The following is a 22,419-nucleotide window of genomic DNA, read 5'->3' as shown; positions in this document are numbered from 1 at the left end:
GCAGAGCCTGCAGGTTCTTTAGCTAATGCTAAAATAGTGCAGGATGAGCCGCCTTGCATTCTTTCACACCTGAATTTAGCGCCGTCCAGTGCAATCGGATCGGCGGGCCGAATGCTGGCTGCGTCTGAACGAAGCCGTTTCAGGAGGAGACTCTGCTACAGCTCCTCCTGAAACCAGAGAGAAAATGGCTGCTGTGACATTAAAAACATTTTTAACTCCAGCCTCTGAGTTTAGATGAAGAGAAAATACTCAGATGGTTAACGTTTGAACTTCAGTGAGTCACATTATCAAGTGCAGGATGCAAAGAAAATACAACAATAAACCCTAAACTGCAAAAACACAGAACATTACCAGCATTCTGAGTCCAGTTTCTAATGAAAATACCTTAGTATTCTTGAAATAACACAAAACTAACTTACAGTAACGTTTCAGCAAGAAACAGGTTTTACGTAAATAATTTGTTAAAGTTAATCATCTTAAACAATCTGACAGTGGAAAAGTCAATTATTCTAGAACTGCTAGAAATAAATCATCACGTCAGCAAATGGTTAAAACTGATGCTAATAGCAAAACTAGAATAGCTTTTACCTGCTAAAACTAATTACTAGATATAATTTATGATTAGAACTAGAAAAATGTTTTGTTATAACTTAATAAATTATCTACCTAAAACAAGCTGTTTCTTGCTGAAAAGTTAATTGTCAGTCAGTTTTTCTCTCATTTCAGGTCTTCTATGATACCTGCACTAGAAACCAGACTAACATACTTGGTAAAATTTAGTTTTTGCAGTGTAATTATTAAAGAAACTGATCTGGATTCACCAGGTTATTTGCACATTTCCTTGATGGAAGTTTATTCCAGATAGAAGCAAATAGGGATAAATATTAAGACGCAAAATAATGAAGAAAATATATTCTACGACAGCCTCTGCTGATGAAGCAAAGACACAGATGCAATGACTGCGTCTGGCCAGCAGGTGGAGGTAAGCACTAATCAGACAATCTCTGGGAGAACTACCCTTCATGGATTGACCAGTTTGTTTTTCACACTTTTTTAACGAATACTTTTTTGCGACATGCGGCTTAACGATCGCCCCGACATCCCGACACGCTCCGATTGTCTCCCGTTCACGACATTTCCTGCATTTTCCTGCAAACCTGGAGATTCAGACGAACAAATCCACTTCCCGCTGCCTTCGCTCACATGACATCATCATCCTCCGTCTGGCCTCTTCAAACATCCGCTTCCCCCTCTTCAGCATCACTTCAGCTTAATTCCTTCCTCTACAACATGTGTGTGTCAAACTCAAGGCGCACGGGCCAAATCCGGCACGCTGTAGCTATTTATTGGGCCCCCTAGACGAGATGTTTGCAACTTTTACAACCTAAAGAAAATTATGGAAATACTCAAGCTTTAAAAATCGACAATTAATTTGACATATTTTGTAGAAAAACTTGGAAAACGTTTTTTGATAGAAATTTATTCTTTTTTTTGTATCTACATTACCACTAATTAACTACTGTAAAAACCTGCATCTGTTATTTGATCTAATCTTAAATCTTATTTTTAGTCAGCGCTATTAGGAGCTGCAGGTTGGACACTCTAGAGGGCCACATAAATAAACTTCAACAAAAGTGAGTTTAAATATAACTTTATCAGTTTAATCAAATTACTTTTATTTGGATAGAGCCGAATTCAAAGTTATTAAATATTTCGTTTTATGTAGTAGAAATCAAATGGGGAAAAAAACTGCAAACTTTTAATGATTCATCAAAACATCCCAAAGGATTTTTGTCCAGTTTCTAGAGCAAATATTGCAGAAAAAACTAACAAATGTAGCAAAACACAGAGGCTTTATTAAGCCAATAATTCCTTAATATTGATGAAAAGTTCTAGTTCCACAGGCAGATTATTTCACTTCTTGCAAAATATTTCTCCCATGTTAGAAGTGAAATAATCTGCCAGTTTAACTGGAACTTTTTCATCAATATTTTGTATTTATTTACTTAAACTAGATTTGCTGACATGTTGCTTGTAAGTTAGTTTCATTTCATGTTTATTTATATTTGCAGTAGAAACTAGACAGAAATCCTTAGTAACGTTTAGTGTTTTTGCAGTGCAGGAAGTTTCATTAATCGATTTGTGAGTTTGACGCCGCTGCTCTTCACATTCTTCACTTCCTCCCGACGTTCTCTCCGTTAAAACCTGGCAGCTCGCCGTCGCTTCTTAAAGATAAAGGAGACGTTTGCTGTAAACTGGTTCGATGGCTGCATGCGGGACGTAAAGCTCCGCGCACCTCCTGAAAACGAGCGCGCGTTCCGACAGCAGCATCGTCGTGTAAACAATACGGACGCACAACGCAGAAACAAGATGTCGGCTGAAAACTCGCAGAGTCGCGGCGCTGACGTCTACGAAGCGCCGGACGTTCGATCGGTCCGAGAATCCCGACCCGAATGCGCCGGCTCCGCTCGTCTCGTCTGAGGTAATATTACTGACGCGGAAGACGCCATGTTTCATCCAGTCGGCCCGATCCACAGGCCGGCGTCGCTCTTCCGCTCGCCTCCACTGGGGGGCACCAGTCAGGCGCCGTCCATCGCTGGCTTTGATGCTTTTCCTTCTCAGACGGAGGAGGAAGTCTGTTTCTGTCCGACCCGATGGATGATGGGCTGCGTTGGCCATTTGGCGACCGACCTGCAATTGTTTCCGAGGTCCGGCCCAGTCCGGTCCGGTCCGGCGGTGGAGCGCTGCGGGGAGGGGGGCGGGAGGAACGGCGACCTCCGGCTGGCTTTGAGGAGAACCTGCGGCGCCCCGATGACCTCATATCGTCGATGTGCGATCTGCACCGTCTAACCGGGAGAGAAGATCGAGATTTAATCGTCAAAACCAGTCGACTTTAATTGATAGCTGATTCATTGATAAGTGGCCATTTTCTTAAAAAGCTGTTTTCCCTTGTATCATAACGTAAATGTTAAATTATTCAGAAATATGTTGACTAAAAACATTTACGTTATTCTGTGCCAGTTGTACTAAATTCTGACTGAATAAACAAAAAATTCTGGTTTTATCACATTAATAAACTTAGATATATTTATAAAATAACAGACAGAAACATATGATGGAGTATCAGGGGCATAATAAGGAAAAAGAGAATAAAGTAGTAATATTAGAATAAATATTACTACAGGAATAAAGTTGTAATACGTCTGATTTTGTGTCAATTATGTCTCTCTGCTCTCAAGTTACTTATTGAGATGCAATTATTTTGAAATAAGATCACATTTCAGAGTAATGACGGTTTGAACGAGGCCATCATTAGTTCCAGAAAAACAAAAGTTAAATTTTTTCCCCAGCTCCGAACCAAAAGCATCGCTGTGTTAAAATGTGAAGATCGATGTGCTGAACAGCGACGAGCCAAACTGTCCTGCTGAGGAAACGACACATCTGTGAAAACAGACGGACAGCTGCAGTCCGAACTCAAGATGTCAGAACTTATTTCACTGGGTTTATTTGGAGCGTTTTTTAAAGACAGGAAACGAGATTCTATGAGTATCACTGCTTTTAAATGTTCTCTTTTGTTTTGCACTTGTGCATATGAATTAATTAGTTTTATTTTGTAACCAGGCTGCAGTGTGTTGCAGACTTCTGCCCAGGTCCCTCTTGAAAATGAGATCTAAATCTCAATAGGGTTCAATAAAGGAAATAAAACAAAATACAGGAGATTTAAGTCAATAATCCCCAATATTCAAGAAAAAGTTCCAGTTTCACTGAAAACATTTTTCCCATTTTATAAGTGAAAATCTCCCAGTGGAACTGGGATTTTTTTGGCAAGATGTGTTTTTGCAGTGCAGGATACATAAAATGTAAAAAAGAAATGTTCTCGCTAAGTTCTCCAGTATTTAGCAAACAAAAATCATTTTGACAAAACTAACTGACCTGAAACTGATTTAAGTTCAGATAATAACATTAAATTACACTTAAAAACATTATAAGTAAAGCCATCCTTATAATGTGCGTAAGGATGGTTTTACTTACACCGTAAGTGTGAGCGCAGTGTTTATATTTGTTTTTAAATGTTGCAGTGAACGAGAAATAAAAGTGAAAATAAAAGCCGTACCTCCCAAAGCGTGTTCTGTCATGCTCAAACACAACGACTCGAGGCGATTGTTTATGTCCGGCTCTGTCACTGGAAACTGATGATCTGTGGAAAAAACTACATGATTTTCACCAAATAAAAACAACATGAAACAATAAATAACGCAGAATTTAGTCCAATCTCCACATGTCTGACTTATTCAAGTAAAAATGAGAATTTTGATATGAAATACCAGAAAAGCTCGTAATGTTTTACAATTATAGATATATATTATTTATTATCTTACTTATCAATCACTCATCATTATTATGTTTAGAATGGTTATATCAATTGTTATTAGCAGCACAAGTCAATAAATCCTGAATATTGATAAAAATATTTTAGTTCATATAATTAGCACATTTTTAAAATCAATATTAAGAAATTATTGACTTAAATAAACTCCAATATGTTTCTGAAAAGTTACTTTTTCAGTTAGTTTTTTCAAGTGTCTTGAGATATTTGCACTGAAAACAACAAAAATACTTGGTAAGATTTTGTGTTTTTGCAGTGTACGGACATTTAAAAAATCAGTTGTTTTGTTTTTTAGGCACATTTTGATATTGTGAGCTAATTTTTTAGACTAGAAATAAATCTTACAATATAATTAAATTGGGTTTTCTCAGTCAATGTTCAATTGAACTTGTAAAAAGTAGAAGCAGCTTAAACATCTGCTTTTGTTTTATGTTGAAATGCATTTTTTGGCAACAGTTCACATGAAAAAAATAAAAGGAAAAATGGCAGCCTAATACTTTTTTTTATTAATATTAAGGATTTTGTTAAATTATAGCAAGCTCGTTATCTTTCTGAAGTGTTACTTCTAAGTTAGTTTTGTCTTATTTAGACATTTACACTAAAATGTGACAAAAAATGCTTGTTAAATTTGTTTTTGCAGTGTCACAGTCAAATTTCCGGCTCTGCTTTCATATTTTTTATTTTCTGAATCCATCTGTTAGCGGACAGAGCAGAGATACAAACAGAGACGGGGAGGATGTCGCGTTCGCATCAACTCTGGCTCCGACCCAGAAGCAGCCAGGCTGTTATGTGTGCATGACTCTGCAGTCGTCAAAGGACGAGAGGAGCGATGGCAGAAACGGAGGAAAAAGAGAGCGAGTCAGGAAGGGAAGCCAGGGAGCCCCGTCCTCGCTGCACAAAGGGCCTCATTGTGAATCTGACCACTCTTTCCTCCCCTCTCTTCCTCTCTCCCTCCCTCCGCCGCCTTGCTTCCCCGCTCTCCGCTTGCTTTTCTTTTTTTAAATCCGTTTTGTCCTCCTCGTTCTAAAAGGAGGGAGGCCGAGTCGCTGCTATAACTGTCCTCTGTTCCTGTGGGACGGAGGTTACTGCAGGTCACTCCGTCTGGCACAGGCAGCCGCTGCGACCCACGGAAAACACACTGTACACTGCAAAAACACAACCTGAAAAACTGCTGCTGGATGTCTCGTGTAGAGCAGATAAATTTCCTGTAATTAAACGGGAAACTTTACATTTTGGATGGACTCGCATGTGGTTTCTCCTCGTGGAAACATAAAACTAGACTAAATTAGCTCAGATAAAGGAATGAAATAAGACATGAATTTCAGTGTTTTTGTTTGTATGTGGTCCAGTTTTAAGTGTAAATGTCTTAATACACAAAAACTAACTTAAAAAATACATTCCCATAGGATGTAGAAGCTTATTTCAGGTAAATAATTCCTTTATATTGATAAAAAAAAAAAACAGTACTAGTAATTATTGAAAAAAAGTAAAATAAAATAATCTGCCAGTGGAATTAATACTTTTTAAAAATCAATATTAAAATTGATTTAATAATAATTGACTACTAAAGTAGTCAATTATTTACTTAAAAAACCTCCCCTATCTTGTTTAAAGGTTACTTATAAGTTAGCTTAGTCTTTTTTTCAAGTGCACTAAAATATTTGCATTAACAACTGAACCAAAAATACTTGGTAAGATTTAGTTTTTTAGCAGAATCCTTAGTTCCTTATATTTCAGATTCTGTTTATGAATAATCCCATCAAAATGGTCAAAAATTAGAAATAAATGACAATATCCAGTCGACCGAAATGGAAAAAGCTAATTTCATTCAAAATCTAAGCTGGTTTTTCATATTATTTGATTACAGTAAACACTGAAAACCAGTCGTTTATCAGTTGTTTGTTTTTAAACCACTGGCTTATCTTTTATTTATTGTTTTTATGTTTGTAGTGTATCCCTGAGGTTATGGGTCAAGTTAATTTTGAATAATACAAGAGCTAAAGTAGTCACTTCCTCCGGATCTATTAATAACCGAGTCGGCCATTTTGGCTGTCTGTCTGTCTGCTTTGCAAAGGGTCACATAAATCCAGCTCCTCACCGGCCTGCTGGAACGTAACCATGGTTTGCGGCGTGGTGTGGACCGGCAGCGACCGTGTCCTCTGCACGGAGCTGTGGGTCCGACTCGGCATGCTGTTACTTCCTCCCGGGTTGGCAAACCAGGGGCCCTGAGGAGAAACATTTAACGTATCACTGATTTAAAACTCCAGCTGGCCAATAAATCACTAACAATGCATATCGTGATAAATCCATGAATCAAATAAAACAGCGTAGTAGCTCCTCACACGTTACCAATCAACAGGTAATGATTTTATAAATCTCTCACAGCGAGGATGGAGGAATCAACCAACTCTCTCACTCTTTGGTTACCTAGCAATGACCTGCTGAGTAACTGCAGGTTGGCAGTCCTGCAGCGGGTCACTGAGCAGTAACTGCAGCGGGTCACTGAGCAGTAACTGCAGCGGGTCTCTGTTCAGTGACTGCAGCGGGTCACTGTTCAGTGACTGCAGCGGGTCACTGTTCAGTGACTGCAGCGGGTCACTGAGCAGTAACTGCAGCGGGTCACTGAGCAGTAACTGCAGCGGGTCTCTGTTCAGTGACTGCAGCGGGTCACTGAGCAGTAACTGCAGCGGGTCACCGAGCAGTGACTGCAGAGGGTCACCGAGCAGTAACTGCAGCGGGTCACTGAGCAGTGACTGCAGCGGGTCACCGAGCAGTGACTGCAGCGGGTCACTGTTCAGTGACTGCAGCGGGTCACTGAGCAGTAACTGCAGCGGGTCACCGAGCAGTGACTGCAGCGGGTCACTGAGCAGTAACTGCAGCGGGTCACTGAGCAGTAACTGCAGCGGGTCACCGAGCAGTAACTGCAGCGGGTCACCGAGCAGTGACTGCAGCGGGTCACCGAGCAGTGACTGCAGCGGGTCACCGAGCAGTGACTGCAGCGGGTCACCGAGCAGTAACTGCAGCGGGTCACCGAGCAGTGACTGCAGAGGGTCACCGAGCAGTGACTGCAGCGGGTCACTGAGCAGTAACTGCAGTGGGTCACTGAGCAGTAACTGCAGCGGGTCACCGAGCAGTGACTGCAGCGGGTCACCGAGCAGTGACTGCAGAGGGTCACCGAGCAGTGACTGCAGCGGGTCACCGAGCAGTGACTGCAGCGGGTCACCGAGCAGTAACTGCAGCGGGTCACCGAGCAGTAACTGCAGCGGGTCACCGAGCAGTAACTGCAGCGGGTCACTGAGCAGTAACTGCAGCGGGTCACTGAGCAGTAACTGCAGCGGGTCACTGAGCAGTGACTGCAGCGGGTCTCTGTTCAGTGACTGCAGCGGGTCACTGTTCAGTGACTGCAGCGGGTCACTGAGCAGTAACTGCAGCGGGTCACCGAGCAGTGACTGCAGCGGGTCACTGAGCAGTAACTGCAGCGGGTCACCAAGCAGTGACTGCAGAGGGTCACCGAGCAGTAACTGCAGCGGGTCTCTGTTCAGTAACTGCAGCGGGTCACTGAGCAGTAACTGCAGTGGGTCACTGAGCAGTAACTGCAGCGGGTCACCGAGCAGTGACTGCAGCGGGTCACCGAGCAGTGACTGCAGCGGGTCTCTGTTCAGTGACTGCAGCGGGTCACTGAGCAGTAACTGCAGCGGGTCACTGAGCAGTGACTGCAGCGGGTCACTGAGCAGTGACTGCAGCGGGTCACTGAGCAGTGACTGCAGCGGGTCACTGAGCAGTAACTGCAGCGGGTCACTGAGCAGTAACTGCAGCGGGTCACCGAGCAGTAACTTGCCTCAAAACTGCTTAGAAATAAAAAACAACGGCGTGGAGAGAAAATTTGATGAAACAGAAGAGATACTTTCCTCACTTAAGTGTCTGGTAATATTTCAGACACTTAAAAAATAATTATTGATTAGTTTTAGTATGAAACAATTATATTGTGATATGTTGTTCAGCAATATTAAAAACACAGTAACAGGATTACATTCAGACAAACCCCAGAATTATCCAAATGGTTGTTTCCCCCAAAGACTGGTAAAATAAAACTTATCAAAACTTTAGAATCAATAGAAATATTAAAAATAATTTTAAAAAGTTAGACCAGATATTTCCGGGCCAAAGCAGGTTGTTCATAACTTCTGGTTCCAAAAACAGATTGCTAATCCCAGATTAGTTGCCTTATTTTGTGTTTTTTCACTGCAAAAACAAAACCTTACAAAGTATTTTGATCCAGTTTTTTGTTCAAATGTCTTAGTACACATGAAATAAAACAAAACTAGCTTACAAAAAACATTTCAGCAAGATGTAGAAGCTTGTTTTAAGTCAATAATTCCTTAATATTGATGAAATAGTACTACCTGTAAGTGAATTAATCTGCCAGACATTTTTCCCATATTATAAGTTAAATTGTCTTGTTCCAGTGGCAGATTATTTCACTTAAATAACCAATACTTTTTAATTAATAATAAGGATTTTATTTTCCTATTTCTTACTGAAAAGTTATGGTTATTTGCACTGGAATAACCAGATTTTTTTAATCTTGTAACGTGAAAAACTTTGTTCTTATAAGTGAAATAATTAGTCATTTTTTAATCAACACTGAGGAATTATTTACTAAAACTCCTATATCTGCTGAAAAGTGATTGTAAGTTAGTTTTGTTTTAATTAAAGTGTACTAAGATATTTGCACTAAAAACTAGACCAAAAATACCTGGTAAGATGTTGTGTTTTTACTACTTCATTTGTTTTACTACTTATTCAGCAAATTGCTGCTTTGCTGCAACATCTGCAGATGAAAAACTTTACTGGTGGAAGCAGGAAACATCGTTTTCTCCTGATTCTCCTCCCTACATCAGGTAGCCCTAATGATGGGTTTGAGAGTAACCTGCACATTATCCAATCCCTCACCGCCCTGCAGCGCCCACAGCCAGCGAAAAACAGGAAATGCCTGTGCACTGTTCTCACTGTATCTGAGCCGCGCACTCTCTCTCTCTCTCCTATATATACGCTGCACCTCGATCGCCCCTCCTCCTAACAGCTACAGTGACTCACAGCTTTCCCTGCCAGCCGACTTTTCTCCCTTTTTCTCTCCTGGCACTTCCACTCCAAAGACAAGAAGGAGGAGCTGAGGTATTTCCTGCCATTGTGAGGATGATGAGTAGAAGGAGGGAGGGGAAAAGGAAAAAGGGGAAAAAAAAACGCTCTGAAATGGGTCGGATCAGACCAAAATGAGGCAGAACGGGCCTGAAATCTCCTGCACAGCTCCGCCCGTTTCCAGTGTTGACGCAGAGTCTCTGGTATGTGGAGCGACCTGCCTACGAGCTCCATTCACACACACACTACTCATCCTGCTTTTCCTCATCATGGAATAATGACAGAATAACTATTTCAGGGAGAAGACGTGCTGAGCCCCGGCGGCTGTAACCATCCTGGAATGTCTCGCTGCTCAGTTCGGGAATGTTCCACTTTAACGTCAAAGATACGACTTCAGAACGAAGCACTTTAACTCTAAAGCTTCTGAACGCGTCTTTCCCTCATCACATATACAGAGTTCCCATAACGCTGTAGTGATCCACACCGCTCAACCGCCATCTTGGTAGGCAAGCGCAGCGCAAAACCTAGATGAACCCTGGCTTCCCTGAACAACAAAAAGAAAATATGGATTCGGCCCACATCTCCCTGCTGGAGGGCAAAAAGCTGCTGGCTAACGAAGACAACCACTCCCTGACCCCCATCTGAATTTTGTGCGTCATCATAGTCACATGTCTGCTTGGTAAGATTTTGTGTTTATGCAGTGTAACTAATAACCTGCAGTGTGGAAGTTGAAACTGGTGCAAAAATAGAGCCAGCATTAGTCAACGCTATCACTAAAGCTAAGCTAACATAAAAACAGCCAAAAAAAGCTGAATAACTCCTCCATCCTCCACAGTCCAGTTTGACTTACATGCCTGCCCTGTTTGGGACCGGTTGGGGTGCTGCTGGAGCTGCGGGGTGTGGGCCCCAGCAGCCCCCCGCTGCCCAGTAAACCCAGTCTGGCTCCCGGTAAGCTTCTGGAAGGCATATGGAACTGGTGGAGGCTGCGCCTGGCGGACACGCTGCTCCCGACGCAGCTGGTGGAGGGGAGAGAGTTCGACTGTCCAAAACGGCTGCAGGACACAAGAAACGCCCGACAAAAGTCAGAATGAGATCAGAAAAGTTGTAAAGCTACTTAAAAAACAGCATCACCAGTATTGTCACAAATAGTGGAAAAATGGCCAGTTTCTGAAAACGCACCTCCTCTGAGGCCGGTAACCCGCAATGTCAAGGAGGTTTTTCCTCGGGATCGACCGGAAAAGCCTCTGGACCTGCTGCTTCCATGACAACAACCTCTTCTTTTGCGTCTCTGTGAAGGACTGCCATGCACACAGAGAGAAGAAATAATCAAACTCTCCAAGTAGTTTTGGCTATTTTTTAGTGCAAATATGTTTGCAAACTTGAAATAAGACAAAACATTTCATACCTCATGGATGAGACATTTATCGATGAGCTGCAGGTAGGAGCTGATGTTGTCCTCATCCGACCGCGACACCAGCAGCTGGGTGCAAACTGAGGGCAGTGTGAAAACAAAACATGAGACGGGGGTGTCCAAAGTTTCTTTCTTAAACTTGGCTAAATATAGCAAACATTTTCAAACAAAGTGACCCAAATAAACTTTTTAAGCCAAGGAAAAAAATCTCCTATGGTGTAATAAGGCCATTGTAGAAAAAAAGTAGTAACTTTCTATGAACACACTTGGACTTTTTGAAAGAAATAAAAAAAACAAGAAAATTTCTGAGCTCCAAAAGGCGTCGAAAAAAAAAATTGAGTTAAATGTTTTACATTTTCTTAAACAAAAAATTCTGACTTTGAAAAGCAAAAAATTTGCTAGAGAAAAAAACATAACATTTCTGAGTTTTTGGCTGAAATATGCTCCTTTCCCCCGCACCCCCCATCCTAATGTCCTAATGTTGGATCCACAATAAACTTTGGGATATTTTACTTGCTTGGTTTTAGCTAATTAAATATCCTCGGGTTGAATTTTTTGGCCTCCTGCGGCTACGTTTGACTCTACAATTTTAGCCCAGGTGTCTAAAAGTTTGTACACCTCTCACATAACTCTTCCACCTCCATGTGAAACCACCTGAACAGGTGAATGATGCTCACCTTTCCCCATGACTCGGGTGAACTGGCCCGGCAGATCCCCCTCTGCGATGACGCTGCTGCCGGACTCGGCCTCTCCTCCACCGCCTCCAGGCAGGCTGGAGTCAGAGCTCTTGCTCTGCGGACTCAACAGGGGGCGCTGCAGAGACGACTCCTCCCCTCCGCTGAAGGCCTTGATGGGAGTTGTGATCATCAGGTGGAGTTCCTGCAGCGGCGTGCGAAGATTCCCGCCCTCCAAGACGTCCTGGAAACAGGAAGTAAACATTCACCAATCAAACTGTGATGTCTAGTCAAGTAGGAGTAGCACTACTTTGGTGCTGTGGTGGCGCAGGGGCAAAGCGCAACCCACGTATTGAGGCTTTAGTCCTCATGGCAGTGGTCGCAGGTTCGATTCCCGGAACCTGATGTGCCACATGTCTTTCCCCTCTTTCATTAGCCTGTTTCCTATCAAACTACTTTCAAATAAAGGCCACTTTATTATAAAGTTAAGTGGAAAATTTGGCATTTCAAGGACAAAATGACAATAATTCACATAAGGCACAAAAAATAAAGAAAATATTTCCAAATTAGTTTCTTTCAATAAAAAATATGAAACTTATGAAACAAAAACTGCAGGTGTGTCTGTCAGGTGAATTTTTTGTTGAAACATGTTTGTTTTCCATTCAGTGGGTAGAAAATTCAGAAGTTTTATGGCAATAAGAGCAGCCATACTTCATAATAAAATTACTCAAGTAAAAATATAAAGGAACGCATAGTGAAAATACTCCTAAAATTTTTTGTTTTTTTTCCAAAAAAGTTACTCAAGTAAATGTAACTGAGTAAATGTAACTAGTTACTACCCCACTCTGATAAAGATGTACGTTGTATAATTGCGCCTCCATTTGCAGTCGTTTTCATGTATAAATATAAATGTTGAGTTGGGGGCGTGGCCAGCAGCTCATTTAAATTTAAAGTGACAGAAGGCTCTAAAACAATCTCATTATGCAACCATGTATTTGTGCTAAAAGGGTAGTGAACATGTTTTGTATCTCCCAACCCTAACCAGTTCTAGTAAGCACAGTGGGCCACCTTTAACTTGTTAAATGAAGACATTTGCCTTGACATCGAGCCATGTTGCAACAGTGCTGCTGCGAAAGGTTACGCCTGAAATTAGCTTCTTCAACTCGGTCCCTCCTTCAGCCTGACCTTTAAAGTTGTTGTTCTGCTTTGAAGGGTTATGAGTAAAGAGGGAGAATGAGTTTCAAAACCTTCCCTTCACAGCAAAACAAAACCTTACCAAGTGTTTACTGTCTAGTTTCAAATGAAAAATTATTAGTTCACTTGAAATAAAACAAACTAACTTGCATGTACCTTTTCAGCAGGATAAAGTAGTTTGTTTTAACGCAATAATTCCTTAATATTGATGAAAACGTTTGAGTTACACTGGCAGATTATTTCACTCATAACAAAAATGTCTCATTATTAGTGAAATAATCGGCCAGTTGAATTACATTTTGTATCGATATGAAAACAAACTTCTTTCTATCTAAAAAGTTGTTTATAAGTTAGTTTTTATTAATGTATATATTTGTTAAGTTTTCAAAATACAGAATACATAAATCATACACAAAAGTATGAAACATTGTCATCTCCATTTATCAACATCTTTCCTAAGATTATCGACTTTTTCTAAAAAGTTAAATTTGTTTGTGGTCTTTTGGCAAAATAACTCCAAGATATTTCAGTTTGTCAGTTATCTCAAGTAACAGGTTATCTAAGAATTCAGAAGTAAGGTTTGCACCTAATGACATAAATTCAATCTTCTCCCAGTTAATAGTATGACCTGAAATCTCAGCGCATGACTGAATAAGGTCTAGGAGAATTGGCACTGACTGCTCAGGATGTGATACAAAAACAACGTCATCAGCATACAATGAAATGTGATGGACAATGTTTTCGAATACTTTGTGGCTCCATGGTGACCGCAAAGAGCAGAGGACTAAGGCGGCAACCCTGAAGGTTCCCGGCTGTAGCAGAACGGGCTCTGACAGAGGAAGATGGTGGGGCATACATTGTTTTAATCCAAGACACAAATTTACTATCAAACCCCGATTCCTCTAGCACAGTCAGGATGTTAGGCCACTCCAATTGGTCAAATGCCTTTTCAGCATCTAGGCAAAGAACAGATTCCTCAAACTTTCTGTCACATTTATGACGCATAATGTTCATTAACCGTCTGATATCAAAAAATGAAAACCTTTTAGGGACAAGTTAGTTTTGTGTAACTTACAAGTGAAATCTTTCTAAAAGTTACTTTTTCTGACGATATAGCAGTTTGTTTTAAGTAAATAAATCCTTAATGTCAATTTTAAAAAGGACTAATTCCATGGGCAGATTATAGAACTTATAATAGACATTATTCCCATGTTATAAATGAAACTGGTGCATTTTCCATCAATTTTAATTAATAAATGACTTTAAATGAGCTCCTATAGCTTGGTGAAAAGTTACTTACAAGTTAGTTTTATCTTATTTCCAGTGAACTAAGATATTTGGACTAGAAACCCGGCAAAAACTCCTGGTCAGTTCTTCTGTTGTTTGGCCATTTACAGGCTTGTCAACTTAAACACAAAGGCCCTAACTACCAAAATAAAGTCAAAGCCAGATTACTTTTAATTTCTTGCATGAAAAAACAGTTTCTGACCTTTTCCAGGCTGCGCAGAAGGTTCTGCCTTTCTTTGAGTTTCTGAATGCTGATTACAATCTTGTGTCGAGCTCCTTTAGTGACTTTCTGCAGAAAAAAACAGATTAAGATTACAAGACATCAAGAAAAAGCTGAAAAATAATATTTTAATTGGCAGCTATTGGTAGCTCATCCACAGCAGCAGGATGGTGATGATATTTAGAGACGACTTGGTGTGGATGTTCATCAGAATCGGGCAGAAAGAACTGGCAGCACCTGGAGGAAGCGGACTGCTTCCTGGACAGCTGTAGCTGAATTAAATTTAGCTCCATCCCGCTTTTAATAATAGATTCCTCAATGCCTTCATCCACAAGGAAAGCAGCTGCTATATTTGTTCTGTGACAGAAGCAACTTTTCAAGTCAGTAGCCAGACAGCATTAATGCTTGGAAGATATTTTTATTATAGTGAGAGAACAGTAAGAAGAATTTGGATGCAATGGGAACTAAATGAGCGATTCCTGAATGATATGGATAAAACTATTGATTAGATGTCAAGTGGCATTAAAACACAGATTTTTCACAAATAACTACAGTTATCACTGCAAAAAACACAAAATTAGTGCAAATATATTAAACTTGAAATAAAACAAACATAACTTACCAGTAACTTTTCAGCAATATATTAAGTAATTCACTCCTTAATATTCATAAAAGTACCAGTTCCACTTGCAGATTTTTTTACATTTGTAACATAGGAAAATTGTTTTTAAATGTTTTTATAAGTGAAAAAACTGCCAGTGAAACTTGAACTTAAGGAATTATTTACTTGAAATGAGCTCCTACATCTTGCTGAAAGGTTTCTTATAAGTTTTTCAAGTGAACCAAGATATTTGTACTAGAAACTGGACAATTATACTTGGTAGGATTTTGTGTTTTTGCCACGTAAACGTTAAAATGTATAGTTTTTCTGAGCGTTCACCAACCTGTGCTTCTAGTTGTTCTTCCGTCAGTGACATCATCTCATCGTAGGTCATTGTGGAGAAGAGTACAGCGTACTTATGGAGACGGAGACTCTTCAGCCATCCAGGAACATCTGTGGAGAAACCAAGTCTGTCAAATCTTTTTCATAGATCTGGAGACATTTACAAGAACAGATCCGTCAAAGCGTTGATCTCAAAGCAGATTCAAGAAACAGCCAAGTTAGCCAAGTCAGAAGGTTAAACAAACTTCAATCATCAGTATCTTACACATATAAGTGCCCCAAGTCCATTAAAAATAAATGAATTGTTTTCATCCATTAAAACAATGGCAACCATTTTGAAAATATAACACAAGATCAAGAAGAAATATATAATTTCTGTGGTTCAAAACACAGGCAATGATCAGACACTAAATACATGTCAGATCTCCAAATCAGCACCTTATTGGTGATTTTAGTGCAAAAATGGCTGCTGTCTTAAATTTTTCAATGGCTAATTTTTCTTTTCCAAAAAGCTAGTCGCTGGGAACATCTGAGCCACATTAGGTGCTTGTATCCTCATGTAAAATATTCTGCTTTGGTCACCCCTCATCCCACTGCCGTCCTCATGGAAGGAATTGCGATGTAGACTTGAACTGCCTCCTAAGCCGCCGTCATCCAGGTGTTCGCTGCCCCCACTGCCCGAAGATGCAATGCTGCTCTGGGGGAGAGAGGCGCATGGTCTGGGGCGGGGCCTCTGGACGTCCGAAGGTCCTCTTGGGACAGCCAGACGTGGCCCAGAGGCTGGTTGTTGGGGCCGCTGATGGGGGGCGTAAGGGACACGGAGCGCTTTAGGGGACTGTGCTGCTGACTTCCACCTCCGCTTGAAAGAACTGTAGAAGAAAAATATACTCTACGTTTACACTCGCAGGTAAAAATGACTGCAGACCAATGCGCAATTATGCAAGCGTACGTCTTTAAAAAGCAGAAGTGGAGCTTCAACAAAAATGCAGCAAGTTGTTTCTGGATGGAAAACCAACAACTTTCAGCAACTATCGTACGGTAAAACGAGCTGACCAAACGTGCTACAGCTCCACTTGGGTTGCTAGGTAATGGCTCAGTGCCCAAATTGGGAGGTTTGAGAAACGACTCATTTTCCAGGCACCAAAAAACATTGAGTTGTTGCCAAATGAAGGCTGCATGTTTGTTTTTACACGCTGGCAGCTCCTAGAAACAGTTGAGATCTAAATAGAAGTATAAAACTGCAAAAAGTAAATTTTGCGTAATAAGTCCCCTTAAACATGGAGGTTTCAGATTGACAATTTTTAATCTCTGTAGATCCTCCAGATTCAAGGGTGCCAAAACAGATTTGGTTTCTTGTTAACAATTATTGTCTTGACTTAGTTTTGGATCATCATTCAAAGACTTTGTAAGGATCATGTGGTTCAAGATGCGGTGAAATGAAAATGAAGCTAACAGCAACACTCACTGTACAATTATGTCAGCTAATAATCATCTGACCACCAATATTTAATTTCGAATCACCAGTTGGTCCTTTAATAAATAAACATAAAAACAAAACAATGATCTATCTTCTCCTGATGCAGCAGAACACTGAATTCCTCAGTTTTGGCCAATAGCCAGAATGGGAACACATTAAAAATCTTCAGACCTGAAATTCAGAGTCACATAAAGACAGTTACAAAATCGGCCTTCTATCACTTGAATAACATTTTCAGGCTTAAAGAACCAATATCCTATGCATTTATCATTAGAAGTTGATCCAGAAAGCTGCTGCTAAAACCAGGAAGCAAAAGCACAAGACCCAGTTCTAAAGTCCTTCCACCGGCTCCCTGGAGCCCAGAGAATAAACTTTAAGATACTGCAGTTAGTTCATAAATCACTGAAGAATTTAGAAGCACAATACATTAAAGATCTGCTGTTGTATTAACCTTTCAGGCCTCTCAGGTCTTTTGCTTCTGGTTCTGTTCTGCACCCTGAGAGCCAAAAATGGAGAAGGAAAATTCAGCTTCTATGCACCACAAATCTGGAACAAACTTCCAGAAAACTGCATAACAAATGAAACACTGAGTGCCTTTAAATCTCGACTAAAAACCCACCAGTTTAGAGTTGACCAATAATAACTGGAACATTGATCAACATATGTGGCATATGGTGATATATGATGGTACTGGACAAAATGTGTGTCTGGTTTCAAAATTTGTCACTTTATGATGTTTTTACAACCATTTATATATTTTTTTAATGCAAATCACTTTGAATTGCCATGTTTCCGCAATATGCCATACAAATAAACTTGACCTATTGATTACTGTTGTTACATCTCTAAAACAGGACAACCAGACTCCCGCCTTATATCATTCATGGAGTTAATCATTTTCCAGATTTTCCCTAAGGCTGATTTTTCTGTTCTTCCTGCTCTTAAACACACCTTGATGCTGCGCTGATACAGCGTCGGCTGAAGGTGAAAGCTGATTGGCTGCCGCCTCTCTGCACTGACACGTGATTTATATATCCGACTTTGACCCTGCTTCTACTTTCAGGAAATGAATCTCACACAGTCACTGTGACTGAGAGCAGAAATGGAGCAGAATCCGATTGACCCAGAAACGTTCTCCTGTTTGATCTGTCTGGATCTACTGAAGGATCCGGTGACTACTTCCTGTGGACACAGCCACTGTATGAACTGTATTAAAAGCCACTGGGATTAAGAGGATCAGAAGAGGGATATATACCTGCCCTCGGTGCAGGGAGACATTCACACCGAGGCCTGTGCTAAAGAAGAACACCATGCTAGCAGCTTTAGTGGAGCAGCTGAAGACGGCTGAACTCCAAGCTGCACCTGCTGACCACTGCTATGCTGGACATGAAGATGTGGCCTGTGATTCCTGCACTGGAAGAAAACTGAAGGCCATCAAGTCATGCTTAGTCTGTCTGGCCTCTTTCTGTGAGAAACACCTTCAGCCTCATTATGATTCAGCTGCTTTTAAGAAACACAAGCTGGTGGAGCCGTCCAAGAACCTCCACAAGAACATCTGCTCTAAGCATGATAAGTTATTGGAGATCTTCTGCCGCACTGATCAGAAGTGTATCTGTTATCTCTGCACCATGGATGAACATAAAAGTCATGACACAGTCTCAGCTACAGTAGAAAGGACTGAGAGGCAGAGAGAGCTGGAGGAGAGACGAGGAAACATCCATCAGAGAATCCAGGACAGAGAGAAAGATGTGAAGCCGCTTCAACAGGAGGTGGAGGCCATCAATCGCTCTGCTGATAAAACAGTGGAGGACAGTGAGAAGATCTTCACCCAGTTGATCCGTCTCCTCAAGAAAAGAAAGTCTGAGGTGAAGCAGCAGATCAGATCCCAGCAGGAAACTGAAGTGAGTCGAGTCAAAGATCTTCAGGAGAAGCTGCAGCAGGAGATCACTGAGCTGAAGAGGAAAGACGCTGAGCTGGAGCAGCTCTCACACACAGCCAGTTTCTCCTCAACTACCCCTCACTGCCAGCACTCAGTGAGTCCACACACTCATCGAGCATCAAGATCCGTCCTCTGAGACACTTTGAGGACGTGACAGCAGCTGTGTCAGAGCTCAGAGACAAACTACAGAACGTCCTGAGAGACTCATGAACAAACATCTCTCTGATGGTCACTGCGGTGGATGTTCTACTGCCAGAACCAGAACCAAAGGACAGAGCTGGATTCTTAAAATATTCACGTGAAATCACTCTGGATCCAAACACAACAAACACAAAGCTGGTACTATCAGAGGGGAAGATTAAGGTGACAAGGACTAATCATTCTCAGTCTTATTCTAATCATCCAGACAGATTCACTTATTGGGGTCAGGTTTTGAGTAGAGAGAGTCTGACTGGACGATGTTACTGGGAGGTGGAGTGGAGCGGGACATGGGTTCATATATCAGTTGCATATAAGACTATCAGCAGAGCAGGAAGTGAGAATGAATGTGGATTTGGATATAATGACAAATCTTGGGCATTACAATGTTCCCAAAACAGTTTTAAATTTGGTCAGAACAACATCTGGACCTCCAGCTCAGGTCCAGTTTCCTCCAGAGTCAGAGTGTATCTGGATCACAGAGCAGGTATTCTGTCCTTCTACAGCGTCTCTGAAACCATGACTCTCCTCCACAGAGTCCAGACCAGATTCAGTGAACCGCTACTAGCTGGAGTTTGGGTTGGTACTGGAGGCTCTGCTGAGTTCTATAAACTGAAATAGATTTCCTCTCTTCTCTCCGGTTGTTGATCAGGTTAATGGTTCTGTTGTCTTTGCTCTGCTGTTCTGTTCTTAATTTTTCTGCTTTAATTGTAGTTCTCTGTGTTCTAGGAGCCATGGAGGAAATCCCTGCTGATGTTTCATTTTTACAGACATAAAAATGTAAACATTTGTGGATGCTTAGTTTTACCTTTATATTTGCATTAATGTATTTTGATGTTCTGGTTTCTCATGTTGTTCTTGTTTAAATCTGTTAACATTGAAGTGAACTGAAGTTGCTTCTTTTAATCTAACATCAATTTAGAACTGATGCTGTTTTCTTCTTGATTCTTTAGGAGGCTGAATACTTTTGCACAAAGCATTTAAACATTTTTCATTTGTAAAAATTGTTTTGAATTATATGTAATTTTCTATCTGCTTCACAGTTGTACACAACACTGTGTTGGTCTTTTCAATCAAATACATTTACATTTGTGGTTGTAATGTGACAATCCAGAACGCTGCTGCTGGAGTTCTGACTAAAACCAGGAAGATGGAGAACATGACTTCAGGGAGCTCAGACAATAGACTTTAAAATGGACAAACATCTCACTGGTAGTGATTGAGGTGGACAATTTACAACCAGAACCAGAAGCAAGCAGAGCTGGATTTTTAAAATGTTCATGTGAAATCACTCTGGATCCAAACACAGCAAACACAGAGCTGGGACTGTCAGAGGGGAACAGGAAGGTAACACAGACTTATTCTAGTCATCCAGACAGATTCACTGGTAAGTCTCAGGTTCTGAGTAGAGAGAGTCTGACTGGACTGGGAAGAAGAGAAGAGAGAGTTGTGGGTTTGTGTAACAGTCGCATACAAGAATATCAACAGAGCAGGACGTTTATTTGGATGTAATGACAAATCCTGGGTATTACAATGTTCCCAAAACAATTTTAAATTTGGTCACAACAACATCTGGACCTCCATCTCAGTTTCCTCCAGAGTCAAAGTGTACCTGGATCACAGAGCAGATATTCTGTCCTTCGACAGCGTCTGTGAAACCATGACTCTCCTCCGCAGAGTCCAGACCAGTTTTTTTTTATGTTTTATGATATAAAGTAATGTGAAATGCTTTTGGGTTGAAATTAGCTCATCATTCATCGTTGTGTTAGATTAGCTAATAGCAGCGGCAGCTAATCTACCTCAGCAATCTCTTGTTGAAAATGCCAAAATAAACATAAAGCCTGAAAACATAAAACCGTAACAGCCTGAAAGTTCTGCTGTTTGCATGGGAAATGTTTGTGTTTTTTAGGTGTTGAATCCTGAGACATTAGTGGGGCTGTTGTCAATCAGTCGCTATGGCAACAAATCTGTGTGACACAGAGAGTGAGAAAAAAATAAGAATATGATTCGAATATTTGAGTTTTTCAACAGTTTTTTCCATTCCTGTGATGCACTGCACTAAATTAATACCTACATCTCCAGGTTTCATTTTCTTAAGGAATTGTTCTACCGCAGCAACGCAGCTATGCATCATGGAAAAGAATCGGATGTAAACAATAACATCTAACGATTCTGTCCAAATAAACTGGGAATTAGGTCTGGCAGATAACATAAAGATGAAAATGTACATCTTTTCTGCAAGTGTCCAAACCTACAGACAGTCATGCACAGTGACAGATTTCCTGTAAAAACAAAACAAAAAAACAAATAAAAGACATTGCATCCTGGAGACAACTCGAGGGGGGTAAACAGGTTAAAAACGGAGCCAAAGAGCTTTTTGTGTCGCCTCTCTGACTGGGTCGACTGCCGCCAAACACTCCAGTCTCTCCTCCTGAGTCCTATATGTGGTCCTCTTACTGTTGGCGCTATGTATAGGGCATCATGAAGACTGTCTAAAATAGATGCCCAGCTAACATTTCAAGTTCCAGTCCCTAAATATTAGCTATTTTCTCTAAATACAGTCTGCCACAAAGGATGCCTTACAAGGGAACGGACGGTTGGTATGCGCTGCTGTGGCTCCGACTGAAGCTGGTCGGTTAAATCAGAGTTTCTCAAACTTTTTCAGGCTGAGGACCATTTAACTTGAAATTCCCCGCAACAACACAACATCTTAATAAGATCTTTAAACTCATTTATTATTGTCTTCTTTTCTTAATGCATGCTGTTTTGTTAATATAACTGGCCACAACAATACCTTGAACAGGTATACTTGGGCAATTTGAGCTATTTAAAGATTTTGGAAGTGTGGAGTCTTAACTTTCCGATGATGTCAAACACATAATTTAAAAAGAAGTTTAGTTGTGTGAATTAATATACTTTTAAGGCTACCTGTAATAGGGATGAACAACATATCAGCACCAACATTAGTATTGGCCGACAGTCCTTTTTTAACATATTGGTATCGGCCCGATAAATAAAACTGGGTCAATATGAAGAATGTTGTTTTTTTTCTGGTGGAGTTTTTTCCCTAATACTGTCAAAACAGTAGTGAAATAAATATAATATCAGTAAGTACCCGTTATCGATCGTGACAGCTGAATATAAATTTGGATATCTCATTAACGGCATAAAATTGTTCAAAAGAATAAAATTCAACTTTCTTGATTCAACTTCCTTCGATCATGTAAGTAACATGTAACCGTTACATGTAAGTAACCCTGGAGTTATTTTCTTTCCACCGAAATCTTCAGTTTTTCTTTTGAGTGACCTGGTTTTAAGCCACTTATCCATTATTATTTCTTAAACAACTCTGTGGTAAAGTAAATGTACATGTCGCACTTTGAGCTCATGTCACAGCAAATAAACAGTTGTTTACGTGCAGTACCTTGTGGACTGCTAGGGGGCACCACAGTTTGAGAAAGACTGTTCTAGATGATGTGATGGGACAATAACCTAACACAATGCTGATCAATCAGATACTGGGTATTTTCCAATAATAATTGGTAAAAGT

General features: G+C 40.7%; 1 protein-coding gene and 1 pseudogene across 1 annotated transcript in view; one reads left to right on the top strand and one right to left on the bottom strand.

Moving 5' to 3' along the window:
- Positions 1-256: 256 nt before the first annotated feature.
- Positions 257-22,419, bottom strand: part of LOC129364126 (protein Smaug homolog 1-like) — a 49,404-nt gene continuing 27,241 nt past the window's right edge. Inside the window, 11 exon segments of the mRNA XM_055036575.1 lie at positions 257-2,846; positions 4,115-4,198; positions 6,486-6,612; positions 10,377-10,578; positions 10,706-10,824; positions 10,932-11,017; positions 11,615-11,855; positions 14,295-14,381; positions 15,257-15,366; positions 15,838-15,960; positions 15,963-16,124. Of these exon segments, the coding sequence (XP_054892550.1) occupies positions 2,818-2,846; positions 4,115-4,198; positions 6,486-6,612; positions 10,377-10,578; positions 10,706-10,824; positions 10,932-11,017; positions 11,615-11,855; positions 14,295-14,381; positions 15,257-15,366; positions 15,838-15,960; positions 15,963-16,124 (1,370 nt within the window). The 3' untranslated portion in view covers positions 257-2,817.
- Positions 17,813-18,881, top strand: LOC129364129 (E3 ubiquitin/ISG15 ligase TRIM25-like; annotated as a pseudogene).

This window comes from Poeciliopsis prolifica, unplaced genomic scaffold, assembly GCF_027474105.1.
Source record: "Poeciliopsis prolifica strain line A6 unplaced genomic scaffold, Auburn_PproV2 SCAFFOLD011, whole genome shotgun sequence".
In the NCBI taxonomy this organism is placed as follows: Eukaryota; Metazoa; Chordata; class Actinopteri; order Cyprinodontiformes; family Poeciliidae; genus Poeciliopsis; species Poeciliopsis prolifica.
Note: the sequence above shows the minus strand (reverse complement) of the source record. Positions and strands in the feature narration are given on the sequence as shown.